Raw genomic sequence first — 16,793 nt, 5'->3', positions numbered from 1 at the left:
GGGCTGAGAATGTAATTTTAAAGAGTAAATGTATTTGGAATGGGAACTTGTATTTCCACATAGTTCTGGGTTTTTCATTGATATTTGTTTGTGTTGCATGTGTGTGAAATCCTGTCATTTGGGTGAATTGCCAATAATCTATAAAAGTGCCCTGGAATAAACATTGTATATAAAATCAATGCCAATAGAAAATTATAAAAGCCCATGATGCTTTTATTTAATAATGCAACAATAATAATTATATTTTAAGAGGTCTGCTGTATCCCTGAGAGTAAAAAAATAAAAGTGAATGTTTGTGGGGTGGGGTGGGGCATGGGTATTGCATGGTGTTGAGTTAGTGTCTGTTCCTTATTTGTCAGTCTGTATTGCAAGCAATTGTTTATCTGTAGAATCTGGCATCACAAACAGAGTAACTATTATTACTAAAAACACATTTTTCAGATTATGTTGGGATTTATACTTAATTGTTATAATCTGGTAAACCTTTTGGCCTTCATATTATTGTGTAAACAAACCCTGATGGTGGGTAATTATTGCATCTAATCTACCCAAAAGTGTAGGCCAATGAATGTAAAAACAATAAATGTTACAAATGTGCCCTGGTGTAGGGGAAATGGAATATTAAACATCAACTCTGCTTGCTTTGAAAGATTTACCAGCATAACTATTACTGTTGAAGCCAGGCTACATCCTGTTTTGATGTAAAGAGACAGAGAAGCCTAAGAAAACTGAGATCATACTGTAAAATGTACAGGACTTTCTGTCCAGTTTAAAGGCCTGAAGAGATACACAGATACACATCTTTGTATGCACATTTGATGAAAAGTTTATTTTAAAAAAAACAACTTTGGGCAAAAATAGAGAGTGTACGCTTTTTCACCTCACATTCAAGGTGCTATTCTTACAAAAGCACTAATGCAACCTTTGCATTGAACAAAATGTAGAAACGGAAAAAAACAAACACATTTTCACATAATACATAAGTTTGTATTGAAAACAAAAATAAACACTTGTATAAACATTAATTTTCACCTGTTAAAACCACTAGACAGTAGCTCTGTGAAAAAAAAATATTATCTAATACTGAGTCCAAGAAGCATATAACCCTAAAGGGTCTGGACCTTATGGTTGCTGATGGTAAGTGGTTAATATGTGCTGAAGATAATTAAAAAAACTGTACATAATAATAATAATAATAATAATAATAATAATAATAATAATAATATAAAAAGTACTTGGTCAGCATAATACTATGTTCATAATACCGCCCTGGCCTGTGGAGAGCGTCAGCGTGTGATGTAACTCAAGCCCCGCCCCCATAGATGCGCGTCAGACGCAGAATTAACAGAGTAAACACAGAGTAAACTCAGAGTAAACACAGAATTAACAGAGTAAACACAGAGTAAACTCAGAGTAAACACAGAATTAACAGAGTAAACACAGAGTAAACTCAGAGTAAACACAGAATTAACAGAGTAAACACAGAGTAAACTCAGAGTAAACTCAGAGTAAACGCGTGCACCGACACAGACAGTATTGACTCTGTATTGCTTGAATGTCATATCGATCTATAGATCTATGATACATTTCGCTGGTTCACATAAAGGTCTATGCTAAGTAATGAGTTAAAATGATGTAAATAGTTCAAACTACACGTGGAAATTGCATTGTGAAATTGTGAACGGGACCATAACTTTATTAATTGTCCGCATTTTGCATTAAAACGATATCAATTTAACCGAAGCAGGTTTCCATTCAAATCAATACATTTTAAAACGAGACCAGCTGTTTACTATCCAATCCGAAATGCAGTTATATTGAGCTGAGCAGTACAATCACAAATGCCGGCGTTAGAGGTAAAACTGGGCCGATGCAGAAATGAAAGCGCGGTTTGCAATGTGGATGAAGATGAAGATGAAGGTAAAACAGAAACCGCAGGAGCGCAGCGCTGCTGTCTGAGGATATAAAACTACAGACGCGTCACAGAGGCCGCTTTCCGCGCACACGACTGCACACTAATGCACACGATTTACTGTGATTTAATGCAGATGTGCTAATGAAGGTGCTTCGCTTTCGGGGAATTGTATACCAGCACTTTTACACTTGCAGAACCGAAGATAGACATTGGAAAAGGGAAATGTATGAATTAGATTCCCCATTGAACCAGCACATTTTTAATTATTTTAGAAAGCTTCGGCTGCAAAGGGTTAAGATTACTTTCAAAGAAAATATAGAACCGATCAATAGCCAATCGATATTAATAAGCTGTGATTATAAATACAGCGCATAATGTCCTGCGTCACTGGCGTGTTTGAGCAGATGCGTTTATTCCCGGCATGCATTTCGTTTAGGCCGCTTTTCGCCGCATATGTGACGCACTGAGGCTCCTAAACGCAAGTGTGAACGCGGTGTCTGGAAAAAGCCGGACTAAATTTGAGGCGCCAGGGCCGGCCTAGTAAGTGTGAACGGGGTCTTATACTATACGTTTTTAGGTGTTTTAAGTCTACAGTACTTACTAGTACTTAATGTTGTTAATAGCAGAAATATACTGATGTTACTGTAATTTATTTTGACGCTCTTCTTTGAATGATACAAAAATGCTTATAATATACACTCACCTAAAGGATTATTAGGAACACCTGTTCAATTTCTCATTAATGCAATTATCTAACCAACCAATCACATGGCAGTTGCTTCAATGCATTTAGGGGTGTGGTCCTGGTCAAGACAATCTCCTGAACTCCAAACTGAATGTCTGAATGGGAAAGAAAGGTGATTTAAGCAATTTTGAGCGTGGCATGGTTGTTGGTGCCAGACGGGCCGGTCTGAGAATTTCACAATCTGCTCAGTTACTGGGATTTTCACGCACAACCATTTCTAGGGTTTACAAAGAATGGTGTGAAAAGGGAAAAACATCCAGTATGCGGCAGTCCTGTGGGCGAAAATGCCTTGTTGATGCTAGAGGTCAGAGGAGAATGGGCCGACTGATTCAAGCTGATAGAAGAGCAACTTTGACTGAAATAACCACTCGTTACAACCGAGGTATGCAGCAAAGCATTTGTGAAGCCACAACACGTACAACCTTGAGGCGGATGGGCTACAACAGCAGAAGACCCCACCGGGTATCACTCATCTCCACTACAAATAGGAAAAAGAGGCTACAATTTGCACAAGCTCACCAAAATTGGACAGTTGAAGACTGGAAAAATGTTGCCTGGTCTGATGAGTCTCGATTTCTGTTGAGACATTCAGATGGTAGAGTCAGAATTTGGTGTAAACAGAATGAGAACATGGATCCATCATGCCTTGTTACCACTGTGCAGGCTGGTGGTGGTGGTGTAATGGTGTGGGGGATGTTTTCTTGGCACACTTTAGGCCCCTTAGTGCCAATTGGGCATCATTTAAATGCCACGGCCTACCTGAGCATTGTTTCTGACCATGTCCATCCCTTTATGACCACCATGTACCCATCCTCTGATGGCTACTTCCAGCAGGATAATGCACCATGTCACAAAGGTTGAATCATTTCAAATTGGTTTCTTGAACATGACAATGAGATCACTGTACTAAACTGGCCCCCACAGTCACCAGATCTCAACCCAATAGAGCATCTTTGGGATGTGGTGGAACGGGAGCTTCATGCCCTGGATGTGCATCCCACAAATCTCCATCAACTGCAAGATGCTATCCTATCAATATGGGCCAACATTTCTAAAGAATGCTTTCAGCACCTTGTTGAATCAATGCCACGTAGAATTAAGGCAGTTCTGAAGGTGAAAGGGGGTCAAACACAGTATTAGTATGGTGTTCCTAATAATCCTTTAGGTGAGTGTATATATTCATCGTCACTTGCAGGGATCTAAACTTGATTTTACTTGTTTTTTGCTGTGGTAAGAAAGGCTTATGAAATAGCAGTCCTTACAAATAAAATTGTATTTGATTGACAAATACCACCTTTCTTATATTTTTTAACCAAGTTTACTAATGCTTCATATATTGTCACATATCTGCTATTAACAGCTGACATTCAGCTTTTCTGGGGTTCAAACACATTCCTTGCATTCGAGCAATGGAAAAGCACATTTTGAAATGGGACCAAAGTATACGTTGTTTTGTGTTTTGTTTTGATCAACCTCTACAAAGATTACAAGCTGCAATAATGCTGTTCTCCTCTGTCCTTGATAGACAACAACAAGAAACCCCCCAAACACTTGGTACAATCACATTTTAAATTCCAACTTTCTTGCATGTTTTTTACTTTGTTTTTTGTTACAAAGACTGTTCTCAATTTTCATGTACCATTCCATGTCGAATACAGAGTTTGCTTTATCAAGACTTTACCCCTCTTTTGCTGTCCTCTAGGTTCCCGTGATGTGTTGTTTTAATGCTGGGATTCCTGACACAGTTTAGAAATCAGAACTAAACCTATAATATAATAAAACGTGGAAGCACCAACCCCTAAATAGATGTAAATGCTGAGTCTAGGGAGGACTTCATTATATGTCTTTATGAAGATGTACCACATTCAAGTAAAGTGTGACAGTTGTCTTTTCATTCTTACTCATGACTTCTTGAGATTAAGTTATAGGTCCGCTGAGAAAAGAAGCTCTACTAAGCACTGAATTCCCCCTTTAGAGCGTCTTCCCCCCTTAGAGCGACTTCCCCCCCTCTCGCCATCATCTCATGTTCCTCTTGCGAGAAAATACTGAGGGTGGATTGCAAGTTCAGCACCTGCCTGAGCTTTTTCCGAAACTCGGTGGAGGCGAAATAGTAAATGAAGGGATCCAAGCAGCTATTCAGACAGCTGAGGGACAGGGTCAGTTTGTAGGCCATGTAAAAGGACTTGTCGTAGTACAGTCTTCCAATCATGTGGGTGAGTAAAATTATGTTGTTGGGGGCAAAACAAGTGATGAAAACAAAAAGTACGATGGTGACGAGAAGTATGGCTCTTTTCTTTTGGATTTGGCTGTCCCTGTTCACCTGTTGCTGATTGGGGTGGAGCAGCTTGAGGATGACTCTGGTGTAGCAGTACACCGTCAGGATGAAAGGGATCATGAAGAGGAGGACAAACAAGGTGAAAAGGAAGGCGGCCCAGGCACCTATAGACGGGAGCATGCTTTTTTTAAGGATGTCAAAGCAGGTAGTTATGTTCAGCTCCTTCACTTTGTAGGTTAAGTCAGTCCTCTCTAACGGATACATAACAATCAAGATGGCTACCCACATCGCTAGACACACCATCAAGGCGTAGCGGTTCTTATGGTTTTCAAAGGTCATAGGGCACACCACTCCAATGTACCGGCTCAAGCTGATGGCCGTCATGGTTAAGATGGAGCAATACATGTTGGAGTAGAACATGACAGTCACAACACTGCACATATTTTCTCCGAAGATCCAGTTGTAGCCATTGAGCTGGTAAACGATCTGGAAAGGGAGGAATAAGCAAATCACCAGGTCGGTGATGGTGAGGTTGATCATGTAGATGGTGGAGGGAGTCAGGGTTGTGCGGAACAGCAGCAGCCAGAGAGAGAGACTGTTGCTTGGGAAGCTGATGAGGATCACAATGACATATATGACAGAGAGGGCGGTGCTGGCTTCCTTGTTCTGAAACAACGCCAGGGTTGCATTGTCAAGTTGAGTGGAGTTCAAGTCCATGGTGGAATGAATGCAGATCTGTGAACAGAAACAAGGGAGATGGGGATTAACATTTAGAACAGTGGTTTCCATCCCTCCTTCTGGGTTTGAAACATCACACTACATTAATTGATACAAATATGGAAATCTGTCATACTGATCAGCTCTGTAGGCGTTTTGGTAAATTCAGTACTTTAAAGAATGAGTTGAAACAAGCATCATCAGCATACCCGTCAGTCCTCCAGAAGCACAGTTCACTGAATTGAACATGTATCATGCTTAATTGCTGACTAACTCACATGATTTTGTTTTTTAAGAATGGTGATTTAAGGAGAGCCTTAACTCAAACAGAAATGGAGTTCTCTATGTCCAGGGTCGGAAATCATAAAGCAAATGTCCAAGCCAAAAGTAATGCAATTTTTCTGAAAAAAGGACCCTCTTCTTAAACCATTTTGGATATTCCAAGGAAAACAGCCAAAACAAATCAACAAAGAGGAGAATCAAATAAAATGCATGCTAAAAAGAAATACTTGTGCTTAAAAAGTGCAATGCAATGCAATGCAATGGTTATTTCAGCTTCAATTGTCATACAATTATCAGCCAGACTTTAAGGTATTTCAGGTCATACTTTATATTCCATACCAATGTGAGTGTCCTGCAGTAGTCAGTGTCATTTATTAAAACACAACGAGCATTTGGAGAGAAATACAGAAATGTATGGTAAGACTGTGTGTATGTAGTGTGTCCCATGTAAATGAAGTATTCACACCCCTTGGACCTTTTCACATTTGTGTTGTGTTACAACCTGAAATTGTGATGCAAGGGAAACAAAAATTTAATTGTATCAAAATTTCAGGTTGTAACACAACAACACGTGACAACTTCCTATAGCCACTGTATGTCGTCCCTCCAAAGCATATAATACTTGTCAGTGATGTAGCGATTCAAGAGGGTTCACAGCTCCCTGCACAGCTAAAGTTCCAGAGTTTAGTCTGGCCAATCTGTGCAAACCCAAGTTTTGATCTTACTCAGAGTACACAGAAACCCTTGCAAGGTGCAATCAGCGCTTGTCATTTCTGAAACATACAGAGACCTGAAACCAAGGCCCATGTGTATCAAAGGCTGTACGCCGAATCACAATGACCTACACTGTTGCTTTTCACATGTGAATGCACAAATGAACAACCCAGTGCATGAGTCACTGAAACACAACATCTTCATAAATGCAGCTCTACGAGCTGTGATTTAAGTACACTAACGTTCATTAGTATTTTATTAAATGCCGAACAGGTGTCGGAAAATGTGAATTGGTGTAAAACGCTTTATGAATATTTCAGCCTCCATTACATTTCCACCTTTTAAGATGCCCAAGCTTAAATTAAGCATTAAAATTTCCCTTTCACCCACACCACTCCACTACTATGCTTTTAGAACAAAGGTGTTAAAAACATGTTATTCCGTTAGCCATTAAAAGGATTAAGAGGTGTAATTAAAGATAACACCAGTTTATGACACTATTCTAAACATAAAAACATAAACATAAAGACCATCCAGAAAGCTCCTACAATTCCAAACAAGTGAGTTAATGTTACAACTTATCTATAAAAACAAACTTTAAATCAAATAAATACTTATTAACTTGGCAAGAAGAGCTAAAACAAGCTTCCTGAAATGGTATGATGATGCGTATTTTAGAATTGAACCAGGTTTGTCTCCCATTGCAGGCTTAAAGTACAAGGAAATATTGTTTTAGTTTGGTGATTGACCAGGGTAGTTTTTCAATTCAGTGATGTTTTCAAGTTCAATCATCTGAAATCCTTAGTTTTTGCTTGTGTTGAGTAGCTGTTCAACTTACTCTGAAAGTAAATAATTGATAAATAAGTATAATTTAATTAACGTTATCTGAGAGCCAAAAATTAGGCATCAGTCTCACTTCATCATTTTAGATGAGCATATTCCCACCTTTCTAATGGTAAAAAAAAAAAAGTCTATACATATTGTAATGTATTTATTATTTTCAGGGGAACAGACAGGACTCTAGGTTTTTCTGACTGATACGACCTGTCTTTGATGTAATCAGCATTGTTAATAAAACAAAATCACAGTGATAAATCATGTGTGTATTCATAATTGCTTGTGGATTAAAGACAGCCTTTTAAACCTGACTATAAAGAGAATTGCACTTCTCATGAACTACTCATTGTGGTGGTGCCTGTTCTTTAAGAAAAAATAAATACATTTACTAATCAGAATTGCCCTCATCACATTTTCCTTTATTGTTGAAGTATTGCTCAACGGCACGCTGACTGACTTCTGAATTGGTCAAAATAAAAAAGGAACCCCTTTCTCACACTTTACAAACAAGATCTTCTCCAGATGAGTGTCAGACTTGAGGAAGCATATTACTTGATCCATCGGTCAATCTGACATATGTAAACATGGTCAATGAAAGCCATTGCAATGTGATGCAACTAGGCCTCCGTATTGCATAAATCAGCTCTCCCAACAGATTAAAAGCAACTTGGACCAAATTATAAATTCAGAGAGACTTTCATGTTTCAGCTTTTTAAATCACACTTCAAGTGTTTCCTTCAAAGTACATACATTCAAAAGACACTTGACATTGATCAGATGTTCATAGGTGCATTCGAAAATAACCACATCCTTTAAACAGTCTGTATAGTTCAAATGATTAAACATAAAAAAAAGATCCCCTGGTACATTGTATATGAATCAGCAAAAGTTTCATTTTTAACTGTATGAATGTCCATAGAATCCTGGGAAAATGTTATTTTACTTTATTTTGTCATTGTTATATTTTTGTAATGTAAAATCATATATCTAAATTGATCCAGACATCAATTGATGACACCTTAGAATTCCAATATATAATCTGCCTCTCCTCATCAGAGAAAATATTAGCACCAAGATTAAAGCAGTACTGCATGAAGATGTATTTTAAACAAAAAAATTATATCAGCCCTGACCTTTGATTAAATGGAATGCATTAACAAACTGGTCAGTGGTCAGGTGTGTGAGATTAATTATACACACTTATTGAATTAGTTCTGCAATATATAAACTGTGTAAAGAGCTATTTAAGTCAGTGCGTCTTCCTCCATTGATTTTGACTCAAACACTTCTGTATGAAATCCCAGATCATTCCAGGTGAATTAAATAGATGTACACTTTAAGGATTACAATGGTGGGCATTTAAAATAAACACACAGTAATTCAACTTATTATGTTCTCTGTAAGACCAAGCCCCTTGCAATATAGTTTGTGAAAAAGGTAGTACTTAAACAGGAAACTGTAAACTGGTTAATAAATAAATAAGAGGTTAATTTTTAAGTTGAAGGCAGAAGTATTTCTGTTTTTGAAAATGTTTAATAAACATATTTAGTCTAAATTTAGTGAATAGTACATTGATTTATAATTATTTACAAATGAAAAAGAAATGTCATCACATAACGCTTGTGGTGCGTAGAAGCAACTCTTTCCTGCTGCAATAAATGTTCTACGGATCATTAGTTATTAAATCCACAAACTAATAAATTATAACACATACACACATACATATATATATATATATATATATATATATATATATATATATATATATATATACCTAACACAACCTTTATGGCAACCTTATGTGTGTTAAAGGTTACTTGTGAGTCATAAGTCACTTAGCAACTTGGGTACAAATGCAGAAAATCATCCCACTCATGAATCTGAAGATTTATGGTAAATCAGTGTACTTTCATTACCATTCTTAATTGTACTCCACCTCTACAGAACATGGGTTTTTCCATTATTAAAAAGAGAAAAATGCAAAGGTACTGTTCTGAATAACTGTGATGCTATAGTGAGTTATGTTTTTTTGATTCAGGTGATTCAGTGTAAGCAGTGAATCAGTTTGCAGACAAAACATTTACGTGAATTCTCATGTTGGGACTTAAAAGCTCCAGCTTCATTTTTAGTGTCACTTATTACTCTTTTATTTGGATTGTTGAGAATTTCTAAAGCTTCTAAATGTGTCAATGTATCTTAATACTTGGAAATTAGCTTAAAAACTATTCCCATTCCTGAATTTAGGGGACTAGTCACCACAGTCTTCGTGCAAAGTGATCACAATTGAGTTTCGTGGGAACGTGGTTTAATTGAATCGAGCACCGTCTGTTTAATTGGGCAAAGAAAACCCTTTGATGATACAGAGGAACTTGCTGGACTGCGACCCTGAGCACATTTTCTGTGAGTTGTATGGCAGCGTGAAGCTCACTGTGAGTACTGTAATCTGTAATTGTCACATGTAGAAAGTTACTTAAAGAGGCTCTTTATCAAGATATCACTGTCTGGGAAACTGGATTTTTTTTATTTTATTTTAACAGAATATACCTCTTTAGGTTGTAGATAGATGTTCGGTAAGTACAATTATCCTTCTCTAAAGTTCTTAAAAGTTTTGGCTTACAATAAAGCAAACTCTTTACATATATGTATAATATGTGAATGTACTTTTGCTGCTACAGAAGCCCTTAAATCAGATTTCGGCGCTTTCTGTTTCTGTTGGAGACAGTAGCATGACACTAATTCGTGTCAAAAGGATTTGACACTGGAGAATGTCTATGAAGAAAGTTGATTTTGATCTCATTTGATGTACACAGTTTAACACAGAGAAGAATAAAATTATACACATTCATCTTGCTCTGGTATTTTGCCTGCATTAAACTATAGTATTGTTTAATTCTCTTTATATTTTTGTAGTCGTATTCATTCATAAAGTGAGGTTCTACATATTTAAACCAAAACATCACATGCGTACATTACATTTGATTGCTCTATTTTAATTTAATCTGCTATGATTTCCTCTGTTGGAAACAAGTTCCTCTCTAGTTGCCCCTAACAATGTCTACATTTCTAAGGAAACACAATGAGTGATATAAGTTGGTGAACCACACTACCGTGAAGTAGAAATTTAGTTTATTGACTTCACTGCTTGGGAGAATAATTATTTTTACAGTAGCTTTTGCAAATGTAATATAGCACAATATAGCACAGCAAAACCACAGTGCAGTGTAGAAACCATGATACAGACTATCGTTAACCATGACCAGGAAAATAAAGGCATGGGAAAACCATCACATTACTGTGCAAATTCGCTGTGGTAATATCTCATAAGGATACACCCGTCGCACCTTTCTCCTCAGTGAACTGAAGTTTAGTGGTGAGAAGGTCCATTTTGAGTCGATGAATGATAATGATACATAGATGACAGCAGCCTCGCCTACTGAGATAACTGTATTTTATAGTTTTTATCAGATATCAGATAATGAGTTTGTAATCATGAATCAGACGCCTGGCCAACATGAGACTCTCTGTGGGCATTTTGAATGGATTTTTCATCCGTAACCCAGAAGTTCTGTGTGTTTTCATCATGAAACATTCTACAATAATAACTTCATCTTCATAAAAAGCATAAGGAGAAAGAATAAAGAGGAAACCTGCTAAATGGATTATTTTAAATGAGGAGTGTGCAGCCTATGGAGTAATGTTGAAGGGTCGTTGTAACAAAAAGGGCTGACTAGCATTATCACGGGTGAAAATAGGCTTTCTTTGGATACCTTTTTGGAAAGTAATACTATAATTACTACTAATTCAAAATATATTATTATTATTATTATTATTATTATTATTATTATTATTATTATTATTATTATTATCAAAAAGGTAACTGATTTGTTATTATTATTATTATTATTATTATTATTATTATTATTATTATATTGTTTAACCGGAGAAACAGAAGAAAGTATAAATATAACTTATATTCATTAGCAATACATTTTCATATAGTGATCTGTTTTCAGGTGTGGAAATATTCTCTTCAAAAGTAGTTAGAAGAAAGTGAAGAAACACAATGCCATTGTACCGTTTAACATTTTAGATTATCGTCCAGCTGGAAGTCGTGCTGATTGATGCTATTAATGTCAAACTGACTTTTTATTTAGTTTAATAGTATACTCATGCCATTCTTTAAAAAAATGGACATGGACAAGCAGGTTTAAATGCAATGCAGTCCGTTTTCTGTACCATTTGGGACGACGCTAATTGCAGTAGTGAGTATTTAGGCCAAAGTAATAGACAATAGAGTTCTTTTTGGATGGTTTATTGTTTATCATGTTTTAATTGCATTCAATTGTGTTAATCAAGTTAATGCAAGAAACATGCTTCAGTTAAAAAATGTGCATCCACAAGGCTGGGGGGAATTTACTTTTAAAATATATACCATTAGAGTCCAAAACCTATAGTCCTACATGTTCAAATGGTAAGGTAAAAAATGTTTGTGTGTGTGTGTGTATGTGTTTACATTCTTTGTTTAAGCCAAAGCATTCAAAATATTGTTCACGTGAAGCATTATTCCTTTGCATCTTTAATATAATGAAACATACTATTCTGACTGAAACCACAAGCATTTTGTGTGCAATGTCCTCACTACAGACACAACATTGAGGGACTTGGTTTAATTAATTTTCTTTAAAATAATGCAGCTGATTTTCTTGCAAGAAAATGATCATAAAAAGAAACAGAAAAATAACAGGAAGTGGGTAAACTCTTCATCTGAGTTTGAGAATTTCAAAGCCTAAATGGTGAAGCATTCAATTCTGAGCAAAAGGGTTTTGCTTTTCTGATTATTATTTATATTTATCTCAGCATGGGATGTGCATCTAATGGTAACCAGTGGGACAGCAATAATACTAGTCATACATATTTACTCCTTTTATTATGGAAGAGAAGTAATTTAGGCTAGATTAAATGAAAACTACCTTTACAAAATTACAAACCCGATGCTGATTGTGAGATTGTTTTGGAGTTGAACCACCTGACAAGCTTCTGATTAAGAATTTCTGAAGACATGAAAATAAAACAAGTTAAAATTAAATGTTTTCAAGGAGATGAGCAGAGAAACTTGTTTAAAATCAACAAACCTGGCTAGGGAACAGCATAGTCAGAAGGAGGAAGCGGATCATGTTGCATGTGACAGAATTACATGAGAGCCTGATTTGTTTTGAATTTCAGTCATAATAGTGACACAAAGATATATCCAGGCAGATTTATTTTATAGTACAGCTGTATAAGAATACCTTTTGCTGATGTTTCTTTGGCTGTAATTGGCCAAATTTGGAGGAAGTTGTAGATATATTTATAGCTCACAAAGAGCAAAGGGGGGGTGCAATTGGCTCAATGCTCATATAGTTAAAATACACCGATCAGCCATAACATTATGACCACTGACAGGTGAAGTGAATAACACTGATAATCTCGTTATCATGGCACCTGTCAGTGGGTGGGATATATTAGACAGCAAGTGAACATTTTGTCCTCAAAGTTGATATGTTAGAAGCAGGGAAAATGGGCAAGTGTAAGGATCTGACCGACTCTGACAAGGGCCAAATTGTGATGGCTAGACGACTGGGTCAGAGCGTCTCCAAAACTGCAGCTCTTGTGGGGTGTTCCCGGTCTGCAGTGGTCAGTACCTATCAAAAGTGGTCCAAGGAAGGAAAAGCGGTCAACCGGCGACAGGGTCATGGGCGGCCAAGGCTCATTGATGCACGTGGAGAGCGAAGGCTGGCCCGTGTGGTCCGATCCAACAGACGAGCTACTGTAGCTCAAATTGCTGAAAAAGTGAATGCTGGTTCTGATAGAAAGGTGTCAGAACACACAGTGCATCACAGTATGCACTAGAATAAAGGAAAGCTTGCAAGAGGCTGAGATGAACTTCAAATAAGCACACTCTAGTCTCCAGATATCTCTATACGTAGGCTAGTATGCTTTAAAAAGATTGTATATTGTAGAAGATACATTGATTACATAGACAACGTATAGTCTGTGTGGGTAACCTCACACTTTTGATTCCAGTTATTCCCCTTAAAAACAGGTCAGAAAGATCTTATCATCTCCAACATTCTCCAAAATTAGGTCACACCAAACTAAAACTAATACCAGCACCTAAGGCTAAACAGCTGCTCAAATTTGCTTATTTAAATCCCTCCATGCTAGGATTAGATGTCTGTCTCTCACTGATTGTCTGCCACCAAAAACACATGGGTGCTTGCTTGCAAACCATTTTCATTGCAACCACTTGCAGGTGACAGAAAGCATTTTCACAAGCACTGGGCAACAATGAGAAGGTTTAATCATTGTGCTGAATCTTATCCAGATACATAAATACATAAATGTGATGCCTAGTAAAGGATATGTCAAATTTACATCTGAACACGACAGCTGCAGTAGAAAGCAAATCAATTTACCTGAGTTAGAGTCACAAATGCTATCTAAGTCAAAGGCAATTCTTTATATACCAATTGCCATTCTTTACCTGTCATGTTTCTATAAAATGTGTGGAGTTCATTTTGATGTCAAAGATAATTAGGCCGCACCATTAGAGCTCTTAGGGCAATCTTGCATTCTTCCCTACCGCAGTCTTTAACCACCAGTGCCTGTTTCGAGGTAAAGACATTTCTCGACTGTGGTTAATTCATGGCACGAATATACAACCATTCTTGACTTTTGTTGCTCTTCCAAGAGATAAAGCATAGCAACACAAATAACATCAACAACAACAATAACAATAATACATTTTTAATGACTAAGCGGTTTTGGTAGACAGTTGTCCAACTCTTGTACATATGTTTTTACTAGTGTCTGGCTTTTGACTCATCTACCAACCACAAATTCCAAACAGGTCTACTTATGGTGAGTACATGTTCACCAGAAGTGTCTTTCATACACGCCCTGCGGCTTTGGAGTTTGGCGGGTGTGCCGAAGTGAATCAATCCAGGCTTCTGTTAGTCTGACTCTCGTGAGGTCTTCACTCATGCATGTGTAAATAATTGTCAGAATAAAAACTCACATGCTCTGTTGTTTTAGCGAAACAAAATAGGAAATATACCAGAACAGCAACTTTCTAATTTAGTCTTATTAGAGCGAAATTGTTTATATATTGCAGGTATGATTTGTTTTTGTGTGTGCTTAAAAATGAAGCTTCCTCTTTTTGCAGAATAGCGGTATTATTCTGTTCAGAACATGAAAACATATACAGCATTTCTGGGTACAAGAACTACAGGAGGAAACTGAAAATGAATCATGTACATCAGTATAAGTCAAAGAAAATTCACTGATTTTGTTTGATCAGTAAAGAAAGCAGTTTAATCCCAACCAAACAACTTTATATTAATTTCTGTTCGCAACCTGATCCCATTCAGAGGTTGACAATATGGCTCCTAATTCTACCTTAGGTTTTTATCTGCATATGTTCTAGATCAGCACTGACAGGAGTCAAATAAAGCACTACTTACATGAATCATAATGGAAAGGTTGAATCAATTGCTTGTGCAAGTCAAGGAGATGAGAAAGAAAAAGCCCATGTCTTTAAGCAACCACACACAATGCCTATGCAAATAACCTTAAACTCCACCTGGATCACTACTTATGAGGTCCTGTAATACCTGAGCACTTGTTTATCATTGTATTGTGGTTTTGCGCTATAAAACACAACATTGAAGTACAGAAATCCTCCCGCTATCATCAGAAGGCAAGTATATGCACATGCATTTACACACCCACACACCAAAACACTATAGTTACCTTTCTGCAAAGGTTAAATCTGGATGTGCAAGAACTACAACAGCAGGGATCTTTGGTTTTATTCTTCACACAGTCATACATTATTTACATTATTCCATCTTCCAAATTCAATATCAATAATCTAACATACTCCTGCTTTAAATGCTGCAGAAAAGGGACAGGTGAAGGTTGCTTACCTCTATAGCGCCCTGTGAGCACATGCAAGATAGTGAGGATCACTTTGCTAGATCTTCAAACGTATTATAAATACTACAGCAGGAAATGATGACAGATTTTTGTCAGTTGGCAAGGGGGAGGGACATTAAAAGTCTGGTTCCCATGTGAAAATATTTAACTCATTGTCGTACTGCCTGTATCACCGCAGCCAAGAGGCACGAAGGTTTAAATCGGATGCTTTCTAGATTTTAAAGCCGTCCCAGATACGAGGCTCCAACTGTCTTCTTCACTTGGGCCGTCCAGCTTTAGCAGATTAACGGAGCTCTTTCACACACACCCTAGTACACTGGCTTTCTCAATTTGTGTCATCATTGTGTCAATATGTGACTAAACACAGAAAGCAGAAGTTAAGGTTCATAGAACACATCTCAACGGCATCCTGGATTTTATTTTATTGTGTAGCACCTTTCTCAATAAATAGCAGCAATACATATTTACATAGTTAGAAATAGTATAATAACAGGTGTAATTGGCACAGGTGGTAGTGACACTCAATCTCTTTAGGTCTCTGGCTATGCCACCCCAAAGTTTATTGAGCCTGAGGAGCCTCAACACCACCCTTATGCCTCCCAAGCAGGTTCACCCAAATGCACCAGGTACATACAAAATTGTGTTATTTCTTCCTTAAATATTATATATATATATATATATATATATATATATATATATATTTATAATATCACTAGCACTTGAAAATGCTACCTAAAAATGAATAAAAGAGTCACTAAGTAATAAAAATACTAATAACACCCTCTTATAAATATAAATACAGACTCTAGAAATACAGGAATACAATAAACAAAAGAGAAAAGACAGTTGTATCTTTTACCTTGGTGGCTCTCCTGAAGATCTCCCCCTCCAGTGCCCTCCAGTGTTTAAACTCTAGCACAGTAATCTTTCACACCATCACAGTAAGTAGATGCACATTCACACTCAATCTCATCCACTGTAGATGTCCCTTCTTCACCTCCTGTGCCCACCTTGCCCTCCTCTCACACAACCGCTCCAGAGCCCAGTCACATAAAAGCAGGGAGTGCACCGCCACCAGAAAGCTACGCCAACCAGGTAACTACAGGGAAGTTCAGCGAGAGAGAACAATGGATTATCCTTGTAGCAGTGATCTAATGTGCTTTTCTCTCTTCCCGTTTTCCTGGTTCTGTAGCAGTTCCTAACAATGGACAAGAGTGGATGCAGCAGCAGCATCAAGAAACATCAGTAAAGTCCCTTTCTAGCTCCACAGTGTCTTGTATCTTTGTCAAGTCTCCCATCTTCACTCATTTCATTTGCCAGGTGTCAGCCCA

General features: G+C 37.2%; 1 protein-coding gene across 1 annotated transcript; it reads right to left on the bottom strand.

Moving 5' to 3' along the window:
• Positions 1-802: 802 nt before the first annotated feature.
• LOC136751302 (P2Y purinoceptor 8) lies at positions 803-15,775 on the bottom strand. Its single transcript, XM_066706791.1, has 2 exons — positions 15,453-15,775; positions 803-5,670 (listed from the first exon to the last, which is right to left on the bottom strand). The coding sequence occupies exons 1-2, from the start codon at positions 15,474-15,476 to the stop codon at positions 4,612-4,614; spliced, it is 1,083 nt and encodes a 360-aa protein (XP_066562888.1). The 5' UTR covers positions 15,477-15,775; the 3' UTR covers positions 803-4,611.
• Positions 15,776-16,793: the final 1,018 nt, after the last annotated feature.

This window comes from Amia ocellicauda, chromosome 6 (assembly GCF_036373705.1).
Source record: "Amia ocellicauda isolate fAmiCal2 chromosome 6, fAmiCal2.hap1, whole genome shotgun sequence".
In the NCBI taxonomy this organism is placed as follows: domain Eukaryota; kingdom Metazoa; phylum Chordata; class Actinopteri; order Amiiformes; family Amiidae; genus Amia; species Amia ocellicauda.
This window is presented reverse-complemented; position numbering and strand designations above follow the sequence as displayed.

What these genes read in the sequence shown, in the direction of transcription:
- LOC136751302 (XM_066706791.1), bottom strand. Translation starts at nt 15,476, where the DNA reads ATGTGCTCACAGGGCGCTATAGAG. An exon ending in GCTCACAGGGCGCTATAGAG is followed by an intron (nt 5,671 to 15,452) that starts GTAAGCAACCTT and finishes TTCTGTTCACAG; the next exon opens with ATCTGCATTCATTCCACCAT.